General features: G+C 36.0%; 4 protein-coding genes across 7 annotated transcripts in view; 1 reads left to right on the top strand and 3 right to left on the bottom strand.

Annotated features, from left to right (window-relative positions):
• The window catches only part of LOC109111058 (transforming acidic coiled-coil-containing protein 2-like), a 56,934-nt gene extending 55,833 nt beyond the window's left edge, over positions 1 to 1,101 (bottom strand). The window contains exon 1 of the mRNA XM_042769005.1: positions 648 to 1,101. The gene's annotated coding sequence lies outside the window, so the exon portion shown is untranslated. The remainder of the gene's footprint in view (positions 1 to 647) is intronic.
• Positions 1,102 to 5,244: 4,143 nt separating this feature from the next.
• On the bottom strand, positions 5,245 to 9,959 carry LOC109111065 (non-structural maintenance of chromosomes element 4 homolog A-like). 2 transcript variants are annotated; one of them, XM_019124040.2, is made up of 11 exons: positions 9,822 to 9,959; positions 7,990 to 8,229; positions 7,819 to 7,899; positions 7,534 to 7,664; positions 7,182 to 7,324; positions 6,560 to 6,659; positions 6,373 to 6,463; positions 6,196 to 6,290; positions 6,073 to 6,121; positions 5,903 to 5,988; positions 5,245 to 5,649 (listed from the first exon to the last, which is right to left on the bottom strand). In XM_019124040.2, exons 2-11 carry the CDS (start codon positions 8,204 to 8,206, stop codon positions 5,584 to 5,586), a joined length of 1,059 nt encoding a protein of 352 aa, XP_018979585.1. In that variant the 5' UTR covers positions 8,207 to 8,229; positions 9,822 to 9,959; the 3' UTR covers positions 5,245 to 5,583. The 2 variants fall into 2 exon arrangements, with proteins under 2 accessions (XP_018979585.1, XP_018979584.1); XM_019124039.2 differs by lacking the exon at positions 9,822 to 9,959 and adding an exon at positions 8,942 to 9,127.
• Positions 9,960 to 10,104: 145 nt separating this feature from the next.
• Positions 10,105 to 13,678, top strand: LOC109111060 (Hermansky-Pudlak syndrome 6 protein homolog). The gene has a single exon (XM_019124027.2). It carries the CDS (start codon positions 10,165 to 10,167, stop codon positions 12,670 to 12,672), a length of 2,508 nt encoding a protein of 835 aa, XP_018979572.1. The 5' UTR covers positions 10,105 to 10,164; the 3' UTR covers positions 12,673 to 13,678.
• Positions 13,679 to 14,472: 794 nt separating this feature from the next.
• On the bottom strand, positions 14,473 to 24,483 carry LOC109111075 (prominin-1-A-like). Of its 3 annotated transcripts, none has more exons than XM_042769000.1 (23): positions 24,286 to 24,480; positions 23,437 to 23,715; positions 22,403 to 22,458; positions 21,842 to 22,047; positions 21,634 to 21,754; positions 20,996 to 21,059; positions 20,652 to 20,741; positions 20,322 to 20,518; positions 19,168 to 19,242; positions 18,670 to 18,733; positions 18,395 to 18,551; positions 18,147 to 18,299; positions 17,885 to 18,008; positions 17,670 to 17,758; positions 17,494 to 17,578; positions 17,269 to 17,412; positions 16,614 to 16,682; positions 16,420 to 16,512; positions 16,211 to 16,264; positions 15,810 to 15,890; positions 15,622 to 15,690; positions 15,452 to 15,541; positions 14,473 to 15,330 (listed from the first exon to the last, which is right to left on the bottom strand). In XM_042769000.1, exons 2-23 carry the CDS (start codon positions 23,660 to 23,662, stop codon positions 15,214 to 15,216), a joined length of 2,424 nt encoding a protein of 807 aa, XP_042624934.1. In that variant the 5' UTR covers positions 23,663 to 23,715; positions 24,286 to 24,480; the 3' UTR covers positions 14,473 to 15,213. The 3 variants fall into 3 exon arrangements, with proteins under 3 accessions (XP_042624934.1, XP_042624935.1, XP_042624937.1); XM_042769001.1 differs by lacking the exon at positions 24,286 to 24,480 and adding an exon at positions 24,072 to 24,189; XM_042769003.1 differs by lacking the exon at positions 16,614 to 16,682 and having other exon boundaries at positions 24,286 to 24,483.
• Positions 24,484 to 24,999: the final 516 nt, after the last annotated feature.

Below are 24,999 nucleotides of genomic sequence, written 5' to 3'. Positions count from 1 at the left end.
ATATCAATAAATCAAGAAATCGCTTATTGTCTATGAACAGTCAATTCTGATTCAGTTATTGATAATTATTCATTCACTTAATAGCATATATTGAATGCACAGATATTGCTTGTTGTCAAGGGAATCAATTCCTTTTTTTCCCCTTATTCCTAATTTTTTTCCTTTATTTAATTCTCACATCAATTTTCAGCACAATTTAGACTTCATTTGCTTGTTGTCTACAGCCATGCATTTATATATATATATATATATATATATATATATATATATATATATATATATATATATATATATATATATATATATATATATATATGTCATTCCTTTTCCTGCATCCTTTCCCCTCTTACACTGTAGATATTGTCAGGCATCTTTTTGCACCTCCCCCTCTCTTTTCCCTTCCATTCCCGTCTCCTTTCACACTCTTAGTCTCCCAAGCTCCCTCCACTACAGGCCAGTATGAGAAGAGACAGCCAAAAATACATGCTTTTTCTTTCATATCCCCCTGACGTCAGCCTAGTCCAACACAAATACTCCCCCTCATCCCCTTCTTCTGCCTGCACTGACAACCAACGAACAGCCGGTGATGTCTTCCCACTCATTCTCATTTTGCCATTCTTTCTGCAGATTCTAAGATGTAGTGTTACCTGGCTGCGTGCGACTCCGATGCAGCTTCCCATCCTGTATTCCATGTCCTCCTGAGGAGAGGTGACTGAAGCACTACAAGGCTTGCAAAAATAATCTCTCCAGGATTGCATCCCCACTACAAAGAAATGGCATCACTGAGCAATGCAAGCAGGGTGTGAGCAAGTGAGTGCAAGCGTGCGAGGATACCCTCATATGTGTGTGTGTGAGAGTGTGTGTGAATAAGCCTACTGCAATGCCCAGGGTATAACTATGACATAGATGCTAATTCTCTGTTATATAATAACACAATTATATAAACAGCACAGCTCAAGATTTAAAAAAAAATGTGTCTTGACATTTATTCCTCTCTTACTTCATTGGGTTTTGCAGCGATGCTAAAAGATGCTACACTGCCAGGGGGTAAAAAGCCCCTCTGTTATCAACAGCTACTGTCACACAAGCAGGGAGAGGAGGGGGAGGACAGAAAATACAGAGGCCGAATGAGAATGAGGAAAATAGATACAGATACAGTGGCACTCGAAAGTTTGGGAGCCCCTTGCAGAATCTGTGAAAATGTGAATAATTTGAACAAAACAGAGAACATACTAAATGCATGTTATTTTTTATTTAGTACTGTCCTGAGTAAGATATTCTACATAAAAGATGTTTACATATAGTCCACAAGACAAAAAAAAAAAAAAAAAAAATTATTCAAATAACCCCATTCAAAAAAAAAAAGTTTAGGAAACCTTGGTTCTTAATACTCTGTGTGGTTTCCTGGATGATCCATGACTGTTTTTTTGTTTTATGATTGTTGTTCATGAGTCCCTTGTTTGTTCTGAACAGTTAAATGGAGCACTGTTCTTCAGAAAAACCTCCAGGTCCTGCGGATTCTTCAGTTTTCCAGCATCTTTTGCATATTTGAACCCTTTCCAGCAGTGACTGTGTGATTTTGAGATCAATCTTTTCACACTGAGGACAACTGAGGGACTCAAACACAACTATTAAAAAGGTTCAAACATTTACTGATGCTCCTGAAGGAAACACAATGCATTAAGTGCTGGGGGGTGAAAACTTTTGGAATTTGAAGATCAAGGTTAATTGTACTTAATTTGTGTTCCAGGAAACATGCAATAATCTTCTGTTGCTTCCGAAGGGGCAGTACTAAATGGAAAAAAATATATATTTCAACAAAATATGGTTTTAGTGGTTCCCGAACTTTTGAATGGGGTTATTTTAATAATTTCAACTATTTTTTTGTCTTGTGAACAAAATGTAAACATCTTTTATGTAAAATATCTTACTCCGGACAGTGCTAAATAAAAAATAACATGCATTTTGTATGATCTCTCTTATTTTGTTAAAATTATTCACATTTTCACAGATTCTGCAAGGGGTTCCCAAATGTTTGCATCCCACTGTAATCTGCAAGTTTAAAAGAGTAACAGCTGCATGCATGATGACACGGTACTGAGCATCAAAAGAAAATCGCTAGAGGAAAAGCAATGGAGCTACTCAAGTGAAATGGGACAGTGGCAGAAAATAAAAGGATAAGATATATCAAGCCTCATGATTGATGGACTGAATTCAAAATATTCATTCTTGGCATTAATGTCAGCAGGAAAAGAAAATTGCCCCTTTTTTTCTCAATGCATGTTACTGGCCAAGTAACAGCTCTCTCTATCTATAAAGAATAATAAGTCCATTAAAAAATGTATACTATAAACTACAGAACATACTATAAATTTATACCTTGTTCTTATTGAGCCAATCATATTCAGATCTGCCTCCATTCAGTGCCATCCAATCAATAACCAATGGATAAGATCAAGCCTGCTCTACTTTTTTTTCTTCTCCCAATATGCCGTTAAACTGTCACAATACCGTAGTAAAGTTGGTCACCACATTAGTCTCATGTTGACTTCCAAAAAAAATTTATTGATTTGACTGAGGCATAGACTGTCTCATGCTACACTGGCTTTCTTTTGCATGATAAACAAAACGTATTGAAATCAATAAAGATATGGGTATATTGGTCAGTACTGGACATTTAATTGTAGGCATTCATTTCTTGCCTGTTTTTTATTTAAAATGAAATTTTGCCATCATCTAGTGCTAACTTAAAGTGACAGCACTACGTAAAAACAAATATTGAAACCCAAAAAATGAGAATTTGTTGAAAATGTGCTCCCCCTCATTCCATCCAAGATGTAGAAAAGTTTGTTTCTTCATCAGAACAGATTTGGAGAAACTTAGCATTATATCACTTGCCCATCAAATTTTCAGTTTTGGGTGAACTATTCCTTTAAAGAGTCATTTCCAATAATGATGACCCTATAGGGACTATAATTATTGGGTCTTTCTCACAAAAAATATTGAACTTTCTCATCAAATATTTATCTAAAAATAAATAGTTATGCATATTTCATACTGCAAATGACAATGCTGTGATCCTGAATTGAAGCATCACAACACTGAATTAACATTGAAACAAATAATTGTTATTCAAGGCTAAATATTACAGAATTTTAATATCAGTCATAACATGAAAATAATTATCAGTGTTGGCCAGAATGGTCTGTGCATCCCTTAGGAAAATGAACTTTCAGCAAAAAATGTGACCTTAATTCTATAAAAAATTGCCTTTTCAAATGAATGCATTATTTACACAGTACACATTATTTGTTTTGATGCATATCTTACTAATTTGTATTCACTAAAAATGGACACCAGAAAAAGATACTGCAGTTCCCTTAAAATTACATAACAAAAGTGTTTAATAAAGACAAACTTAAAAACACCACATTAAAAAGATGAAAAAATTAAGAACATTTGAGGATATCGACAATAAATTTGGTAAGTGGCAATTAAATGCTATATAAAGAATTTTGCTTTTATAAGGTGCCATTTTCTTAGGAAAGACAGGATTTCAGCAAATTTGAGATACATAGATGTAGTTCTTCAAGCAGTAAGCCCCCCACCCCCACCAAAAAAAAATATATATATATTAAGAACATTAAATTAAGCATATAATGGCATAAAACAGCACCTAAACAAAGCACACCAACAAGCAGATAACAATTTTCAACTTTCAAAAAAAAGACAAAAATTCTAAGAAATCAACAGAAATCAATACTACACTAATATCACAACTTCAGCCACTGATCTTAATGCAGATTTACACCACTGCACTGTCCAAAAATCCCTGCAGATTAAAGAAGTATCTTGTGAACATGAGTGTTACTCAAACAGCAGGCAGATCCCTCCAAAAAGGCTTCAGATGTCAGTGGGATCACACTACAGGGCAGTTAGGACCGCACCACTGCACACATGAACAGCTCTCTATCTCCTCCCTGCATAAGCATTTTACACAGACTTTATATGAACATGTAACAGACAACAAAGCCCAAGAAAATACAAATATTGCCATATGGCAGTATTTATATACTTGACTAGAGGCAGCAGTCAAAAGTATGTATTGATTAAGAATTTTTAAAGAGTAGTTTTACATCACATTCACACATATTCAACTTTATTAAAATAAAAATAATACAAATTATATTTCACCTCTACGTGGTAGTGTTCAAATGTAATCCGAACAAACAATGAAGTCAGTATATGGCTATTTTGAGGTTCATTTTACTACATAATTTTGTGACCAGATTAATGATTAGTAATTACTATTAAGAAATTCAAACAAAACCATAATTCAAACAAAACCATAAAAAACAACAACACTATGCACATATTTAGTTAATCTGCATTAAGTTTCTTATCTATACACAATCATAGTAAGGTTTAATGGAGCAGCTTAGATAGTAAAATGATATTCAAGGAAATTACCTTTAAAAGGATACTCCACCCCAAAATGCAAATTTTGTCATTAATCACTTACCCCCATGTCGTTCCAAACCCGTAATAGCTCCGTTCGTCTTCGGAACACAATTTAAGATATTTTGGATGAAAACTTGGAGGCTTGAGACTGTCCCATAGACTGCCAAGTAAATAGCAGTGTCAAGATCCATAAAAGGTATGAAAGTCGTCATCAGAATACTCCATCTGCCATCAGACGGGCAATCTGGGTTATATAAAGCGACGGGAACACTTTTTGTAAGAGTAGAAAACAAAAATAATGACTTTATTCAATAATTCCTTTGTCAGCGGTCTGCTCTATGTCTCTCCATATCACCATATGCTGTGTATGCTCTTCTGTGTCATCCCCACCACAAGCATCCTTGTGTTCCCGTCACTTCATAAAACCCAGATTGCACGTCTGATGGCAGATGGAGTATTCTGACGACGACCATAACACCTTTTATTCACCCAAAAAATCTTAAATATTTGGCAGTCTATGGGACACTCTCAGACCTACAGGTTTTCATCCAAAATATCTTAAATTGTGTTCCGAAGACGAACGAAAAAAAAAATCATTTTGAACTACATTAACCAATGAAAAAAAAAATCATTTTGGGGTGGAGTATCCCTTTAAGTATAAGCGGCCACTCTGTAGTATGAGGGCTGTGCAAACGGAGATTTGACTTGCAAACAGGATATCTTTACATAATGATTTACAAAGCAAACCTGTTTTATGAAATATTGATCCCATGTGAACAGAGAGAAGTTTTTAAGCATCCAGACTTTATGCACACAATTGACCAGCTTCCCTGCATATTCCAAATTCAGAGAAAGAACAGAGATGAACTTTATATAACCTGTTTCCATCAAAATAAAACATTTCTTTAGTTTTACTTGGAATCCAACACTCAATATAATGTTGAGTGCAAGTTCACTTTACATTTATTGTATAAGAAACACTTATAACATTTTATACAGAATTCAAAGACATAACTCTTAAAATTGTGATCCCAAATATAAAAAATATAAAAAGAAGAAAACAGCATTTTTTTATTTTACAAATATTTGTGCGGCTGTCGCTAACTATCCTCCAACTTAGCTTTACTGCGACAAAACTTCTGGAGGAGGGATCATAGCTCCCTTAATATCAAAGGCCTCGATGATTTCCTGCAAGACACAGATCATAGATACAAGTTATTTAAGGTAAAGAACAGCCTGTTCCAAGCTAAATAAATATTTGAACATGGAAAAGTTGTAAAAAATATGTCTTAAATATTTAGTTGTTAAAGACACAAGCCTCTGGTAATCCCGAGAAGAAAATGATTTCTACATTATCATCTCAATTAGAATCCAGAAAACACTTCTTTCCGACCCCAAACATCTGCTTTGATAATACCAAATGCAGTCATAAAATGCTCACCCTCCAGCTTTTCTGGTTGATGGAGATGACACATTGATTTCGGACAGCAGCTCCCCCAAGCTCTACCTCACCTTCCTCTACTGGAGCTATAGTACACCAATAATACATATCATCTCGAAGTACATTCAAACAAACACAACTAAAATGGTGACCTGTGGATTTGATCTTACCTATACAAGGAAGCCCATACTTATCCAAGTTCATTTTCACCAGACCATCCTGAGGGTTATATATTATTCATTATCGTGAGACTTATGTTTAATCTCCAAAGCTGTTGTTGCCTCTTAACTTACCCTTATGAGAAAAGACATGTGGAAGATGTTCTCCACAGTCCGGGAGAAGGAGTTGGGGTCAATGACGAACTCGTAATATGAAATGGGTTCCTCAGCTGTTCCGGAAAAGGTCATTTTTAATGGGTTTTGGCATAGTCTGTTTTGCTTAACTCTGACATTTTATTTTAACATGCTTACGGTCATCAGCAAAGTATTTTTGCAGACATCCAAGAATTCTTTCAACCTCTCTCTCTGTCGCCTCCTGGTTAGATTCTTCCATTTTCTTCAGCTGTAATGACAAGATATTTTCTTAATTTCTTAAAATCAGACAGATTATCAAGAATATTTCCAGAGCCTGTCAGCATTTGCATTATAATGAGCACACCTGGGTGGGCATCATTCGTTTGGCCTCTTTGCTGGGTGCTTTCCTTTGTCTTTCAACTCTCTGCCGTGGCGGAGGAGGCTCTGCCAGAAACGAGCCCAAGCTTGAATTAAACAAAAATAACAAAGGTATTGTAAACTGCACAATGTATTTGTAAACACTCCAAAATGAGGCTGTCAGAAGATGCTCTGTTTTTGTAAGATATAGTACAGCTTAGTATCCAGTGCAATCAAACAGATTCAGAGGTTTAGTGTAAATAAAAGTAAGATAAAGGTATGTTTATCCAATAAATATCATGGATATCAAACAGCATTTATTTAAAAGAAATACTTAGCAACAAAAAAATATTTTTTTTGGCTTTGACCTGATTCCATTAAATCAATAGTTTCATTTACTACAGAAGTGGGCCACAAAGACCTCAGTACAATATATCAGTACAAAGGGGCAAGAATGGAATCACAAAACTAGCCTAATAATAACATACTCTTTAGAAAACTTAAAATCATGAAAATCGTTGAAATTATCTGCAAAATGATTACAAATATAATGTGAATTTCCAATATAATTACCTTATCACCTTCAGTTTAATTTGACTTAAACTGACCCATACTACAGACATACTCACATGTAGTGGAATGAGGGGGCTGTTTTGAAGCAGTACTCAGATCTCTTTGCGAGCCTCTGCCAGGCACTTTGTGGTAAATATCCCTCCAAGTTCCCATCCTGACCACTTTCATCCTCCAAACGATTCAGACCCATGAAGGACAACTAGAATGATCAATAAGAGAAATTTCACAGTAAATCGAAACATGCTTTTCTCATCTGACACTAAATACAAGATCCGGGTTGCGTTTCTCAAAAGCATCATGAGCTAAGCTGATTGCAGAGACCACTGGAGGCAATGGTTCTACAATCTACTTAGGCTTACAATGCTTTTGGAAAACAGAGCCCTGGCCTTTCCTCTCACAGTAACTTACCAAATGTTCTGCAAATGCAGATGGGTCAAATGCAGAGCCTTCAGCATGTAGCTGGCTGGCCTTTTCCTTCCCTAGATCAGTGGCTAGTACCAGGAGCTGAGCATCCAGCGCTGCTTCACGAGCCTGCCTCACTGAAAACAAACCAGCAGGAGACAATCATGAAGACATAATACACAGAAAATGAAAAGTATGTGTGGAGAGCTCTGCCAGACCATGCATCCCACTAATTGACTGAATTGCATTAGTATTGTAGGTATCAAGATATGTAGCGTAGAAAATTAATACCATTGGCAAAAAGTTTGTTGGCCTCTTCTAAAACATCAGTGAGTTTATTGTTAGCTGGGTTCAGCATGTCCTCACGATTTTCTGTGAACAAAAAAAAAAAGCATACTCAACAATATACTTACAATACTTTATAACTGTATTGAAGCCAACTTTAACAGTATTAATACTCACGCTGGACTTGATTGATCAGATCCCTGTACTTGCTCCTGATCTCTCTCCTGCGTGTTGGATCATCATCTTCGTCACTAATAGCTGAGGGTCCGGCACCAGTATCATCTTCATCACCCATATCACAAGCTCTCTCTGATCTGTTCCGCCCACCCAATCCATTGGATGTTCCTGCTGTCTCCTCCTGACTCCCTTTAGACCTTCTCCTCGAATCAGACATCTTCAATGTTTCAGCTTGATTTTCTATTCAGAAAAGACACATATGTCTGAATAATGCTGATAAGCTATTACTAAATATTGTAGAAACTTAATTTTCTCTAAAGTTGCTTTGCAACGATTTGTATCGTAAAAAGCTCTATACAAATAAACTTGAATTGAATTGAATTGAATAACAGTATTACAGAAACTTAAATTCCTAGACCTGTAAAGTCAGATTATATTGTAACAAATATTAAAACACAGCTAAAACGACAGTTGCACACTGGGAAGTGTTTTAAAAAGTTAAGTAGGTTTCACCCAAAATATAACATAATATAATAAAGTACAATATGCAGTATAATTTATTAAAGCATCGAATAGCACAGTACATTCATATACATGCTTCCTGGTAATCACGTGGTCAGTAAACACAGTGTTTTACTGGTACACAGACAGATTTTAGTGAGACTTTAAAAAAGAAAATACATACATACATATATATATCTATATATATATATATATATATATATATATATATATATATATATATATATATATATATATATATATATATATAAGTTTGTTTACAAAACAATTGCATCGTGTGTGCAAACAATCCATGAAAATAGACAGAGTGATCATATTTGCGATCCACTGCAGCTGACCTAAAAATGCGATCAGACATCGGAATATAAAGACAGAGAATAAACAATGATGTTTTAAAACTAGCCAATTAGAATGTATTATGAAAACTTACAAACTTTAAAAACTGCAGGGTTCATGTCTGTCGTTTGCATCAATAGTGAAACCTTCGCTGTAGTTGAAGGATGTTTGTTTACTGGCGTCACGTCATTTCCGACGCATTCTATGACAAAGCTTGTGACTATAGTACATTGAGCTAGTATCATAATTACGTTTTATATTATTTTATTTATTAGTTCTTCCCCGGATTGTATTTTTATACTATGTTTACAATATTGTTTAAACTTTAACAAATGCTGTTATAACTTCTGTCCGATTTGTCACTCACGTAATCTCACATCCTTGTGGTAGTTGTAGTCCTTATAGGCAACTTGTTAGGAATTTAACTAACACACACACAGTATATGTAGTTGAACAAACCTGAGAACCAGATATCTTAATATGCCAATACATCGAAAACCACTCTAAAAATCCAGAGAAAATTTCTAAAGAAATCTATGGCGAATTAGCCTCCCTTGTTGGCCTACAAATAAACGTCATGACCGAGCTGTTCTTATATTTTTTTGCGTTTACATTTTTACAGAATGAAAATTCAGGTCAGCACTAAGTTGCGAGTTTGTATTTTTCAAATAACTGTAACTATATTTAGATAATTCAAACACCACGAATAAATAAAAATGCGGCTGTGTTGACGTAAAATGATTACGATTTTACACAAACAATAGACACAATACGGTGGATGAAAGCAGAAACGTACGTAGGAAACATATTAGTAATTATAAGGAAATATATAGTAGATCATCGTAGAAAGTTGTGTCTGATATAATGGTTAGAGAGCAGGGTAATGAATTAAACTCCTCCCTTCAACAGAGAGGGAGAAAAAAAGACTAAAAACAACGCATAGGGTGTGTTTCAAAACTTAGTAAGCTGCCTACCTAGACAGGATTTCAGGCTGTCACAGCGGCGTGCGTTGTTGCACAATAATGCTGTCTGAGTGCGCGCCTCGCTGGGTATTGAAACACAGTCAACAGACTCCGGAAATTAACAAACTCGTGATGTCAGGAGGAGTGGAGGAGAAACAGACAGCACAGGAGAAATTAACGGGTATTTCGTAGGATTTATGGACTGTAGAGATATGACAGCGTCATGTGATGGAGTTAACGCGTGAAATGAGCACTGGACATGTTTCCGGGAGATTGTGGATGATCGCTGGTCCAAACTAAAAGTGTTTTCACGCGCATCGTGTGCTTCCTTTTCCAGATCAACGTTTCAGCAAACATGACGCGACTCGCATTGGAACAAGTGACTGATTTCGGCGACTTCACGAAAGGAAAGGACCTAAAAGAGTTTTTCAAACAGGCATACTCCAACATCTCATCTCAAAACTGTCTGTCTGATGTGCGTCTGAGTCCAGATGGACGTCACATTCATGTCATTGTGCGTCAGCCCAAGAGTGGTCTTATGACACATGACAAATATCAGCGAGCCCATCTCATGCAATGCCAGAAGCACGTTGAATTAGTGCTAACTGGAAATGTGCCTATAGTGGATGTCATTTATATCCCTCAAAGCAAACCAGAAGATGGAGCCTCTGTGTTGGGAGTTATTTTTGAGAATGGAAGAGTGGAATTCTGGAAATTCCTAGAGTGCAGATCAGGCTGGCATTTACTCCAGACCGTGGATCTGTGCAAGAGCCCTCGTGCTAAAGTAATTTCGGTGTGCATGTGTCAGAATTTCATTATATGGTGTGAGGAGCGACCACCATCTGAGAACTCCAATAGCGTGAGCAGCAACCTCAGGTTCTGCATCTGCAAAAAGACTGTAGAAGTTAATGAGGGGGGTGTCAGTTTGGGAAATGTGAAAATTGCATTGCACAATAATCCTCGATTCACAACCATCAGTTCTGGGGATTTGGTCTATCTGCTCCCAGATATGAGGGAAAACTCTTCCATGGGTGTTTCAAAAGTGTTTCTTGCATGGTCTCCTGAACATGACAGCTTTAAAGTGCATAGTGCCTGTAGCTGCACACTTATGAAAAGCTCGAGCAAGGAATCCGACTTCAAGAGACTTGTTACAGACTGCATTGGCCTTTTATCCACCATAGATCCTCCTGATATCTGTGGATTCTCTTCAACTGGATGTGGAGACCTCCTTCTCCTTCTCAGCACTGGTTGGGTATGCATTATGAAGAGGGACAGCTGTCTTCGTAACATATACAAACTTCCTGATAACTGCCTAAGTGCTAGTGGGTCCCAAAATAATAGCCTGAATATATATAACGAAATCCTGGCACTAACAATAGGCAGGACCCTCTTCTTAATCGACACTAAATGTGGTTTGGAATTAGAAAGAATAAGTCTAAAAACAGAAGGTCTTCTCTTCGTAAACACTTTGGATAGTCACTCTCCACAAATGCTGTCAGAAACCGGGCTGTTTGTGGTCACACAAAACCCGAAGATTTCTTCAACCCTTTCTGAAGACTCGAGTGCACTCTTGGTTGAGGCTGTCTTTGAGGAGGCATGTAAATACTATCAGCAAAGAAGTCTAAGTAGCACGCAGCTCACAGTGGAGAAGCTCAAAAAAGGTGGGATGTTTCAAGCGCCCATATCGCTGGCTGCCATCCTCAGGGATTACCTCAGCAACCAGAAGACCAAAACTGGCGAGAAACATTCCACAGGTCAAGAAAGGCTCATGAGCTCACTCGAATCGGAACTCAGGAGTCTTGTTTTGCTGGAGGACATCAAAACATCAATGGTGACGGCTTCGGAGAAAGATCTAGATAATTATTGTGAAAGCTTGGTGCAGCAGGAGATCTGCCGGCTGCTTAGTGGTGAGCTAGAGAGGGAGAATCTTCAGTACCTGAACGGCATCTTCCATCTCTTTCCCACTTACTCATGGCACGCCATTCAAGTGGTTCTGCATCTGAGGTGCAGCGGTGAGGGTTTGTTGTCATCTAAAGCTCCTGCTGATTTATGGAAAATCATCCTCAGCCCTGTGCAACCCACAGCGAACTTTGCTCACTGCAACGGTCAGCAGAAACACACTGTGGTGCCTGTGTTTGAGCTCTTGTGCCACTCCATCTTCAAATTCCAGCCCAGCTGGCTCCCCAGATTTCTTGAACTGGCACAACAACAATCCGGCGGGTCCTCCAAGTCTTCGTGGGGTTACGGCATGAAGGAGAGCTCTGAGAGCATGCCGCTCTATAAACGGGCCATGACGGTGCTCCCTTGCAATGGGACCTACCAACAACTTGAAGTGGAGTTGCTTTTGTGCAGTGAGCGCCCTAAAGCAATAATGCAAGCGTTGCGGATTCTCATCAAGCAAGGCCAGTGGGTACAGGTTGCACAAGTAGCTGAGAGGTTCTGCCGGCAGAGCCCGCTTCTGAACAAAGAGATTTTCAGTGCTCTGCTGTGCGAAGTGTCCCAGCATCGAGACCTGGACCCTTATTTAGACCTGCTGTGGACTCTTTGTCCGGAGGACATGACTGTGACGAGCATACTTAATATTGTATTGAAAAACCTGCCTGATTCGACACAGAACTCAGGACCTTTCGAGGCTCACGGCAGCCAGGTAACCATCGGGCTTTTGAAACCACTGCTCAGAAAAGTTCTCCAAAGGGAGACCAAACCGAGCCAAAGGTACGCAGATATCCTTCAGTCACCCACAGTTCCTCCGCTCACTCCTCCACGCCAGCCGAAGGGACTATTCAGAGATGCTGAGCAGAAGGAAACCAAGCAGAGGACTTCCTCTGGATCTCAAGCGACATGTCAAGCCAGACTGGTCTGACTTTCCCACTCGCAAATCATGTCTGACCCTTTACATAGCCTGTTATTAAAAGCTCTTAGAGGTACAGTTCACCACAAAATGAAATTGTGTCATCATTTACTCAGGCTCATGTCGTTCCAAACCTGTACGAGTTTAATTCTTCTGTGGAAACTAAAAAAAATATATTCTGATTAACTGTTTTTGTATACACAATTCAAGACAATGGGGTCCAAAACAAACTTTGGACCCGATTGTCTTTCACTGGATTGATTGTATTTCATGTTCTACACAACAAAGTAAGTCATACAGGTTTGGAATGACATGAGGGTGAATAAATGATGACACAATTTTCTTTTTTGGGTCAACTGTCCCTTTAATAAGTATTATTTACCTTGCATGGTCTGAACAAAATTACAGAGTTTCTTAAGGTTGAACAATATTTCATTAACTATTAAAATTGTAAAGTAATAACTTGCAATGCACATATGTTTAATTACTGCTTTAATTATTCCTAGAATGTAATATATGTTGTTTTTATGTTTTCTTGGTTTGATGCATTTCATCTTACATGGTGGTGTCTTTTAAAAAGTATTTTCTTTTTCCTAATCTTCAGATGTGTCCTTTTTATAGCCATCACACGAAGGCATGCTGTCACACTGATCCTAATGCAAGGTCAGAGATGACTAAGCATTATCCACATTTCATGCTCTAGATCATTTATTTTATAAACTCTTAGCATAACAATGTCTTTTTTTTCTGTTGACACTACAGTTCATGTCATCGTACGCTAGGAGTAATTATTTTAAGAAATTCCATGGAAGATGTAAGCTAAAAAATGTATTAGTCATTAATAAAAATGTACAGTAATATAAAATGTAATGTGCATGCTGATGCATTGGACAATTTAGATTTGGTCATTTCATGTTAAATGCCTTATATGTTTTCCGGATTGCTCTTGTATTTAGTGCTATCACAGGGATTTTAACTTTGTAAAAAGCCATTAAATATGACTCATGTATTGCTGCCACTTGTTTTCAAGTCTCTTTCTGAGCTAAAGTGTCACAGCTGTCATTAATGATGTATGGTTTGGTGGTCTGGAGAGGAATTCTGATGTGCTTCTAACTCACTAGCCCCACCCTCTGCATTCCTACTGAGCTCAGCAGACGCATTCACAGCACTGCTTTAAATTCAGTTCACCTAAATTCTATTATACAATGACCAGCTTCAAACTCAATTATATTGGGCAGGCTTGTGTTGCCCTGAATAGACTGGTCACAGCTAATTGTATTTGGAGAGCTGAAACACTTCTAGTTTCTCTTTGTGATGCAAGTGTTTACTTAGTATTGGTGTATTCTGCATGATGTATTTGAAATTTTAATTTATGATCTAAAGTAATCAACTAAAGGCACTAAAAATAGTTTCAGAATGTAATTTTATAAACATTTAGTAAAAATGTCTGAAATATCTCTGTGTACTACTGCTAACTGTATGCTACTGTTAGACAAATCTGTGCAGCATTGTCTGCTGAGGAGAAAGTGAATCATTTGAACAGTAATACTGGCAACATTTTCCAGATATTTAATGTTTTGGTCAGTGTCAAATAGTGAATAAATCACGTTGTCCGATTTCTGTTTTTTTCCCCACTAAGCAGTACAGATATGTGTGGAATGTGTACTCCACTGCTCTAGTACTTCATCCTGATTGGCACACTGTTGTAATGGCATTAGGACACATGGTGAACTGGGGGAGGGTTTCTAGACGGGTCGTCTGGACAGACTGTGGCAAGCGATTCTTTACACCAAACAAACAGGTCCAGCATGGTAGTGTAAGCACCTTTTATTGTGATTGTAGTTAATACATGACACAAGATAGAAATGTTTAACAGGCCTCAGATTCCACCTATCAGACTGCACCACTTCAAAAAAAGGTCACTTGTTAGTTGGTTTATACAGTTACAGTCTCCACAGTATTCATGAGCTAATTACTTTATTAGAACAGTCTTATAGAAATGTTGTTTATAAATAAAATACACCTGCCAACAGTATAACAGCAAACCCATATTTCTTATTGAAAAAATGGCATAGATAAATCTCAATGCCCACAGGATCACATAAAGTGCTTTCTAAACTCCCATTAATGCCTTATAATACAAAAAAACATTACAGCTGTAACAGTAAAGTTGTGCTTTTCATTTAAATATTAAGTGCTAAAATCATTTGACGCAAAGTTCATTTATGATACAGTCTATGGCACTAAAAATAAAGAAGTACTCAGAAGCTTCTTTGGCTTTATTTTTCCTACAATCAGTGTCTACTTGTCAGTTCACTAAGATGTGGTTCAATGTGTGATCAAATCAAACTTAATGATCGATTTCAATTATGTACATGTGTAAAAGGAGGTTGTTTTTAATTTTCCAATAATTCAGGTTTGAGGTGGGCCTTTGGGAAAGGATTCATCATGAAGTTATTGTTCCTTTAAAGAGAGAAATCAGAAGGAAACCCATGACAGTAGGTAAACAGTAGACTTTTCCATGATCCGCTTCTTAAAAACAAATAAGATAATTTACTCATAAACATCCAAATACTTCATCTTGCGGTAGTACTTGGCCAGTTTAACTGAGAAAATGATGCTGGGGATCAGGAACATCATACACCAGCCCAAACTCAACCAAAAGGCGTTCTGGGGAACAGACGGGATATTATGTTAAGGGTTTATTAGATGGGAACCACGTGCACTTACAAATCTGTAAGCACTGTAAAAAGAAAAGAATAGGCAGCTAGAGCTGGTGATGGATTCTTACCAAAGATTCCACCAAGTGTTTACAGAGGAGCTCCTCTGATCTGTCTACTGCTGCAGCTGCAGGCCCACAACGACCCACCTTCTCTGTGATCTGATACAGAGTACAACACAATGACATTAATTCATCATCAAGATAGTCCGCACCTTGAATATAAATAAAGTCACACATACCGTTTGATTTACCCAGTGAAGAAATGTCAGAAAGATTTCCAGCTGACAGTCTATGAATGCCCTGCTTTCCTGCAGAAAAAAGTGCACAGTTATTATAAAATGCACAGTAGATTTTTTCATCACTGTAATACAGTAAGCATCCTGACAGATGATTTAGCTATATATTGCATTGATTGCACAACACTCACAGCTTTCACTATTTGTGATATGTTGTAGTTCAGGACGTCCTGAGCAGAGCCAACTTTTCTGAGAACATTCTCCACAGCTGGCTATAAAATGAATAAAGAGAAGAAATGTTGAAAACAGTTGTGCTGCTCAGCAATTTTGGTAACAATATAAAAGTCTTTACTGTCACTTTTGATCAATATAATGCATCCTTGCTGAACAGTACTATATATGCTTGTGATGCTCCCTAATACCACCTGCAATAACAGCAAGTAGCAAATCATCATATTTCATGGGGTCTTTGATTAAATTATTTTAAAAACTAATATACTGTAATTTTGGCAAGTCAGAAAGAAGACTGCTGTATATAGATATATTGTATGAATACTGACTGGCACATATGATGACTCTAGTGTTTACTTACAGTGATTTGAGACGTTACTGCACTGAGATTCTTAACAGTGGTGTTCAGTTCCAGCTGCAAAGAGAAAAAGAATGTAGGTCATGGTAAGCCAAACTGATACAAACTAGTCAAGAACACTTTGTAATTATAATCATTCATTCCTAATGCTAATGTCACATTCAGTTGGAATTTAAATTCTGAGTACTGTCTTTTTTGTTGTGTTAACACACCAGCAAAGGCATGATGTCAGACGTGATCTCAGTCTGGATGTCTCGCAGATCTTTTGCTTCCCCATGCAGTTGTTCTTTTATATTTTGGTTTATCTGAAAGACACAAATACTGTAACTGTACATGATCCATCTCAGTCATTCACTAGAGCAGGAGGGTGTTAACAAGACAACAAGTAAACAAGAGTAACTTTCACCTGTTTGTCAGCCAAGATATCCAGACTTTCTGCTACTAAACTCAGATTAGTCCCTGACACATCATTAATCTGAAATCAAAAAATGTATTGCTAATATAGATTTTAAAATATATATTTATATAAATATATTCTCAATAAGTACTTCCGCATATATTTTGGGGCATTTTGTCATAAATATATTTTCAACATTAATATATTTTTATTGTCCATAAAATATTTGAAACAATACATTTTGCATTTGCCCAAAAACATATATATTGTACAGGAAAACATATATATGTAAGTCATAACAGTGGTGGCCAAAATTACTACAACACTAGTATTTTCTCCAGCTAAAAATGGTTTTTAGTCTGTTATTTCTATCTTTTGCTTTAGTGTGTCAGTAGGAAATAGCAGTTTACATTTCCAAACATAAATTTTGCCATTAATTGTAATAATCCAGTGAGATTTTTGTTTGCACACACACACACACACATATATATATATATATATATATATATATATATATATATATATATATATATATATATATTTGCCATATTGATAATGCTTTATGAAAAAAAGGCTCATATGTTCCCGTTATTAAATTATTCGTCATTTGATTTCACAAACAGTATGTGCTAGTGTCCTTTTGCAAATGAAGTATAAAGTGTACCTGCTGTGTGATGTTGCTGACGTTCATACTGCTGGCACTGCTAGAGAAGTTTTTTAGCTGGGTCTTTACCTCTGGACTGAGGATGGTGATGTTTGCTATGTTGATTTGTGCCCCCTCAAAGGACTGATAAATCTCATGGGTGTACTGTTGAGCGAATCAGCCATTAGTGCCCAATAATTGAAGCATCAAGCATAGGAATGTAAAGGAAGAGTAATAATATCTCACCTCTGAAACATCTAATTTACTATTTAGGTCGAAGATGTCATTCAGATGAAATGTGATCCACATGGGCTTATTTTTTTGACAGTCACTGGAAATAATAAAAAGCGTATATATTGATTTATATTGGACAAATTATGTAAATATGATAGCCATCCGTCATGCTGTCTTGTGTGACATACCTGTACACATTAACAATCTTCAGGTTTGTATTCAGATTCAGAGCCTTGGACAGGTTGAAATCTGGAATCAGCCCTGGAGTGTCAATAAGCTATGAAACACATGATAACAGCATAAACAAATATACTGGCGATGATATGCAAAAATGTACATTTACTGGAAACTAGTAACTAGTCAAGGTCATATGATTGGTATGAGTCAGTGTTGCTGGAAGTACCTGGATGAGTTCCTTGTTTTGCCACGGTCTACAGACCAGGGCATAGCTATTTCCTCCCACTATGAAAAGTATCAACACCAATAACATGAAGATCCAGGAGACCAGGAAGCTGAAACCTACCCCTCTAAAATGGCACAAGAGGAAGTAAATATTGCACATAGTGTACAGTGTTATACTTTTATTGTACTACAATGGAATGAATGTACACTGACAACAGTTTTCTGTTACACAAACACCAATTCAAAGGGGAATTTATACTCACGCCATGAAAAATATTCCTCCACAGTTGGATGTGCCGGAACGTTTAGTGGGATCGTCTTTAGGATTTAGTCCAGCTATGCCCAGCAGCAGGCCCAGAAAATTACAGATCACCACCAGCAAAATCAGACAGCTCAGGATCAATCCAACACTCCGGCTATTAAATAAAATAATAATAATTTTGTAAATTAAGATTGTATATATTTGAATATATTGTATTTAAACACACATAGAATCATGGTTAATTAGTACCTGATTTGACTTGATTTCTCTATATAAGGAGAAAAATCTTCGATTGATTTCTGCATGTCCGTTAGTGGTGCTGAGGCATTCTTCAATACATCAAGAGGAAGGTCTTTAGTCACACCTGAGATCCGGGTTTTTAATTTTTCAAGCTCCAATAAAGCATCTTTAAAAGACACATGACACAACATCACTTAACAACAAGACTGATCAGCAACATCAAGAACATTACACTACTTAACCCTTAAGTGAACAAACATTTGTGGGTTGACACACACACTTACTCTGCACATTTAGTCTGGTTTCATTTGTCACCTTTTCTGGTATACTGTCAAAAAAGTCTCTCCCCTGGGAATCAAACATGTATAATGAACAATAGCTAGTAGAAATCATGTAAACCATTAAATATATATGTAGGGACAATCAAAAGTTTTTTTTATTTTTTTTTGCTTTTCAGGAAATTTACATTTTTACCCAGCAAGGATGGAAAATTGCTCAAAAGTGAAAAGAAAGACATTTATATTATAATATTACAATAAATGAATGAATGAATGAATGAATGCTGTTCATTTGAACTTTCTATTAATCAAAGAATCCTGACAAAAATGTATCATGGTTTTCCACAAAATATTAAGCAGCACAACTGTTTTCAAAACTGATAATACTAAGAAATGTTTCTTGAGCACCAATTCAGTTGTAGTGTATAGAGAGAGAGAGAGAGAGAGAGAGAGACAGACAATGCACTGAAGTGAAATTTTATGCCTGTGAAATACGGCACTAACCTTATTTGCCTGTCCAATGACATCAGCATTTATAGCCTTGTCTACAGCAGAACTCAGGTCCTTTTGATCAGGAAACTACCAAATTATGAGATAGACACAGCACATGCAAAGGTCATTATTTCTTTTTTCATTCTAAACTATATTTTAAGCCTAAAAAGATATATTTTTTGGTTTGTCACTCTAGTATGAAGTGCACACATTAAAGTGAATGAGACAAAATTAGTAGTTTTCATAGTCATGTGAACTTGGCCCCTGTTAATAAACTACTTATATGACTCTATCCTGAATTTGAATTATTTAAATTATACTTTTCAAAAATACTATTCATCTTTTATGGGTTAAACCTTTTAATGAGAAAAAAAAAACTAAGTGCATCTTTATGTATTATAAATATTATATTATAAATAATTTTCATAATTAGCATTTTAACTACATTTTAAACTCTTGTTTTTTTTTTTTCTTTTAATGCTATATTTTCAATGTGGTCTCAGACCCCATTGTAAATTTCAAGCAGAGCAGCACATTTAACACTAGATGGCAGTACTAGCTGTACATAAATGCACTATATGCTGACATTCACATACTCATTGAGTGACACGTCATTTTTTTCTACAACAGCCTGAATTTATGGAAATGTCTTTCAACCAGGTAAGATTTAGGTTTCCAAGATAAAGTGCTTGGGAATTGAACCCATGACCTTATGTACTACTAATGCAATGCTCTACCACTGAGCCATAGGAACACGTTTGAGCCTTTGCGTGCACAGATGACCAATAATACAACTTGGTCCTTTGCACTTCTAGAGAAATGCTGCATGGTAGTCAAGTAATCTAAGCCAAAACATTGTTGTGTAGGTATTATAGTAATGCCTATGTTCTCCCAAGAAGACTGATGCAGAATTTTGCTCTGCTTCAATCACTGACCTGACGCAACCACAAAATGTCTAGAGCTTCAAAGAAAGGGAGAATAACTATATAATGATCCACCCAAATTTTTGCAGTTACTTCTCTTAATGTTCAACCTGAAACTTGCGCAAAGCTTAAAAGTGTAATCAGGATATCATCAGGAGGCCACATGCTTCGCTGAACAGCCATCAGAATTCCCCACTGAGCTTTTCACTGGTTTGTCCCCATGACAGCTCTGGTTTCGCTTACTTTAAGGCTTCCATCCAGTGATAGTTTATCCAGTTCTGGCTGAATGGAAGTGCAGTTTACACAGTCTGACATATGCAACGTGTTGTTAATCTTCTGCCTCACTGCAGATAAATTAGCTTGCAGCGCATCCGCCTTCGGTTTCAACAGCTCCAAGGTTTTATTAAGCTGCAGCAATCCATCGCTGGTGCTGTTTATCACTGTAACACATACATAAAGAACACAATATATTTTAAAATCAATGGATTCATTAATGCTGCAAAGGTTTGATCATGAAGCTAGTTTCCCAGAGAAAGGGACTGCTTTATTATTTGATATGCATACTGTACATACCTTGGCCTATTTCAGTAGTGGAGTTGAATGCTGGGTCAAGGTGACCCTTAAGACCATTCTGGATCAATTTGCCGAGCAAAGGCCCTGTTTCTATGAGAAGAACATGCAGGTATTCAATGTGAGATCAGTACAGCATAGTTTAAAAGAAAACAAATGGATAAAATCAGAGCCATGTGAGAAATGTTTAGATAACTGTATTATATGTTACCAATAAGAAAATAGATGAATTCATCACAGGAATTTTAATCCCTTAAATTTCTAATTTGAGTGTAATTTTTGTCACTTTCAATGGTATTTTGCCCCTATTAATTTCTGACCTTTGTCTTAAGGGATACTAGACGTACCAACTAAGTTGTTTTTGACCTTATCCACAGTCACATTGCTCTCATCCATCACTTGTTGGATTTGCTGTTGAGGAATAAAAAGTTGTATAAATTTTTCCTTATCTCTAGCTATATTCAGTTTAACTCAGTATTGTTATAATTTCATTTCATTTGAGTTGTTGATATAAAGCAACCTTGCACAGAGTTTATTCTAGAAATAAAAAAATATGAAAAAAAGGAATTTCTATTCAGCAAGGACACATTAAATTTATCCAAAGTGACTGTAAAAACATTTATAATGTTACAAAAGATTTCTATTTTAAATAAGTGATGCTCTTTTAAATGTCTATTTATCAAGAATCGTGAAATAAGATATGTTTTTGAGCACCAAATCAGCATATTAAAATGATTTCTGAAGGATCACGTGACACTGAAGACCGGGCAAAATTCAGCTTTGTTTCAAAGGAATAAATTACATTTTAAAAAATATATTTAAATAGAAATAGATACATTATAATATTTCACAATAATACTGTTTTTACTGTCTATTTTATCAAAAACCTGCAGATCTGGTGAGTGTAAAAAAACAAACAAACAAAAAAATGTAAAAACACATGAGGTTTCCATTTCACTTCTCCTCTCTGAATGGTGTAGGCTACCTGAGGAATACTGTTAAGATAGCCTTTGACATTCTCCAAGATTTCAGTGAGTTCTGTGGGGCTGCGCAGCATAGTCTCTGAAGTGTTTGCACTGCTCAGGAACATGCAAATATTCCCTGCCCTGCACAGAAATTAATATTAATTTGGAAAACTGATAAAAATTATGTCAATATCACTAAAATAACATTACACTCAAACTGGTGCTCACAGAATTAGTACAGTGATGAGAAATGTGGACAAGTAAAAGCTTCTTCGCTTGCAGTGGATGTTTGTTGTTTGCTGCTGGTGCATGCGGCCCCCGCAGTTACCACAGCAACGACAGCAGGCAAAGATTAGGCCAATTAGAGGCATCAGGACAATGTAGAGGATCCCAATGGCCACGCAGACCAAGAAACCTATCTGATATTGCAAAACCTGGTCATAAGTGAAAGAGGTTAGACACGTTGGTTACTGTGGGTATTGTTAAATTAAGCAGTACAGATGAGAAAAAATAATAATAATCATAACATTTTTAAAATATAATCAAATTTGCCAATTGAAACTAGCAAATAGTGATTGTTTATGCAACAAAATATTCCTGTAGGCATGACTCACTTGGTAAAAATTTTTTACAAAAGAAACTTGTCCCAAAGTGTGCACACACACACACTTCCATTTATATCTGGAGGCTATATTAAATCATAAGTACATTCTTCTTCGTATGAAACTAAAAAATCTATTGCATAAAACTTATTATCAAACCATTATTTTACATGCAGGCGTGACATACCTCTTTAACCATCTCCGTGTTGAAATCCTTATCTTTTATCACTCTAACTAGCAGATCTACATGAAAAACATGCCAAAACATGGTACATATATTTTTAATATTCATTTACACAACACAAAATAAATATAATAACCAGTGTCCCAGCATTCTGCTTGTGCTATAAAAGTCTCCGAGGTAAACAGTGATGAAGTGACCAAGGTAACTCTCTACTGTAAAACATTGACATAATTTTTCATACATTTTTTTTTCTAAATAGTCATTGATGTCAGCAAGAAGGTATTATAACAAAAACTACAGTCAAAATAAAAAGGCAGACTATACACACAGTAATACTCTATTAATAGGTGATGAATAGAAATTTGTCATTGTAACCTGAACAATCTTCAATGACGTTTCTATGCAGTAATATTTCATTCAGTATAGGTTTCTGTAAAGTAATGCTTCATTCTTTTGTTATATTAAATCAGAATTGTATGCAATAAAGCATGTACAAAAAAAGTAGTGCATGTTTGATCCAATAATCATAGATCACAGAGACATTGTTAACATTTTATGAACATTTTTGAACTTTGAGGTTATGCATGAAAAGTTAATTTCTCCCAGCATACAATGAATTTGCAGGTAATAATTAACTTAAAAGTTTGCTTTTCCAGTTGTGATGCAGACTGCACCTATACAGGCTACAAGGGCACAGCAATAAATATATTTTTGTAGTAAACAAAACTCTTGGAAAGGGAAGGGAAGATGATTCGAATCTAATGAACATTTGCATGGTTATTTGCACAGTGGTTTATTTTCTGACAATTAACTGAGTGCATTTATCCCACTTGAATAAGCACTAACCATGTACATAACAAGCCCAGCCTAATAACATCCTCTAATGAGTCGAATACAGCCTTTACGCTCTTAGAACAAGATTCATCTGTGCCTATTTGTAACCATTTGTGTTAGTCAATACCGAAGGAACAGTTTCTATTTGTACTGAATACGGCTTTGTCAAACATAAAGATCAAAACTACATCACATTAACTCACCTTTAGGGAATGGATTGGGTTGGACAGAGCCCAGGAATGAATGGACAATTGGAGACATAAAGGCACTGTCGAAGGTCAGCTTGGTTGGCATTTCATTCGGCGTTTGTAGCTCTGTTCTGGTCATCTCTATAGGACAGGACGGTTGTCCGCTTACAAATGTCCAGAGAAACAGCGGCCAAACGCAACTCCAAAAAACTTCTTTCATTCTGGACCTCATGTTGAGCATTAGCCAGTAGGTTTTTAGGTCATTTCTCGATTCTTACGGTCATCAAATGTCACCTATGGCATGATAAATGTCAATAATTAGTCTACTCAATTAAAAGTTTTTTTTTTTTTAGAACATAACGTAACCGTAAATATGTCCATTGTATTATAATTACAGCAATCTTCGTAATAATTAGAGAAAGAGGAACGGCTAGCGTTTGCCAGCTAACGTTATACTTAACGTCCTAAAACGCCTCTTCATTGTCAGGAATGAAAAGTCTATGAAAGCTACTATATATATATATATATATATATATATATATATATATATTATATATATTATATATATATATATATATATATATATATATATATATATATATTAGATAAATAAAATCATCTTCCAATTCTGTTGTTGAACAAGTTCATACATATTAATCCAGACTGACGCAGAACTCGAACTTTTTGACTGAGCCAGAGCAATTTAAATGAACAGGTTGGACTGACATTAAATGAATCAGCGGTAACCAGAAACTGTTCTCAACTGTTTACCTAAAACAATAACCTGAGAACTAAGTACGAAAAGGAGAAGCTAGAGAGATGGACCGCTCTGGGCAAAACTCATAAACAACAGTTGAATACTACCTGTTTTAGATTTGATAATTCCTCCAGCTATTGTTGCGTGTTCCTCTTAGTTCAGCTCAGATGAGTCTGAAGAGCTGATGTCCTTATCCTTCTGAGAGAGATCTTTTGTCAACACTGAAGTTTAGCTGCATTGAGTGAAGCAGTAAAAGAATGAAAGACTAACAGACTGATAAAGGAGGAAGAGAAAGCGGGAGGGAGGCTCCGAGTTCATAGTTTTAATAAAGGATCAATTTAAATGTGAGGGTGACATCATTTGATTTTCTATTGCTGTTGTTCCTAAAATTATATTTAAATGAATGTGTTTAATTTTTTTGTTCTTGTTGTTTTCAATTTAGACAAAACAATTATCAAAGACAAAATTCTATCTATAAAATTACTATTATTGACAATGAACATTGGTCAGTTATAAAATAGATTACAATGACAAAATGAAAAAATAAAATAGAATGAATATTTCTGATAATAAAATGAATAAAATAAAATAATGAATATTAAAGAAACTTCTTTAAAACACATTACACCTTATATTTAATTTATTAAATAACAGTCCGACATTTCTATAAAACAAATTAATTTAATTTATTAATTGAAAATATTAGTAGGTGCATTTTTATTTTTTTTGGTAAGAATTGAATTTATTAATATCTCGGACCTAAACACAAAAAAAGGGACTGTAACTTTTTTTTACCCCAAAACAAACAGCAAATGATTAAG

The sequence above is a fragment of the Cyprinus carpio genome, chromosome A13, assembly GCF_018340385.1.
Source record: "Cyprinus carpio isolate SPL01 chromosome A13, ASM1834038v1, whole genome shotgun sequence".
Classification (NCBI taxonomy): domain Eukaryota; kingdom Metazoa; phylum Chordata; class Actinopteri; order Cypriniformes; family Cyprinidae; genus Cyprinus; species Cyprinus carpio.
This window is presented reverse-complemented; position numbering and strand designations above follow the sequence as displayed.

Coding starts and splice junctions, on each gene's coding strand:
- LOC109111065 (XM_019124040.2), bottom strand. CDS start 8,206: ATGTCTGATTCGAGGAGAAGGTCTAAAGGGAGTCAGGAGGAGACAGCA. Junction 6,464..6,559: donor AACGAATGATGCCCACCCAG/GTGTGCTCATTA, acceptor TTGTCATTACAG/CTGAAGAAAATGGAAGAATC. Junction 5,650..5,902: donor TCAACCAGAAAAGCTGGAGG/GTGAGCATTTTA, acceptor TGTGTCTTGCAG/GAAATCATCGAGGCCTTTGA.
- LOC109111075 (XM_042769000.1), bottom strand. CDS start 23,662: ATGCTCAACATGAGGTCCAGAATGAAAGAAGTTTTTTGGAGTTGCGTT. Junction 16,683..17,268: donor TCAGCAACATCACACAGCAG/GTACACTTTATA, acceptor TTTTGATTTCAG/ATTAATGATGTGTCAGGGAC. Junction 15,542..15,621: donor TTCACTGGGTAAATCAAACG/GTATGTGTGACT, acceptor ACTCTGTATCAG/ATCACAGAGAAGGTGGGTCG.
- LOC109111060 (XM_019124027.2), top strand. CDS start 10,165: ATGACGCGACTCGCATTGGAACAAGTGACTGATTTCGGCGACTTCACG.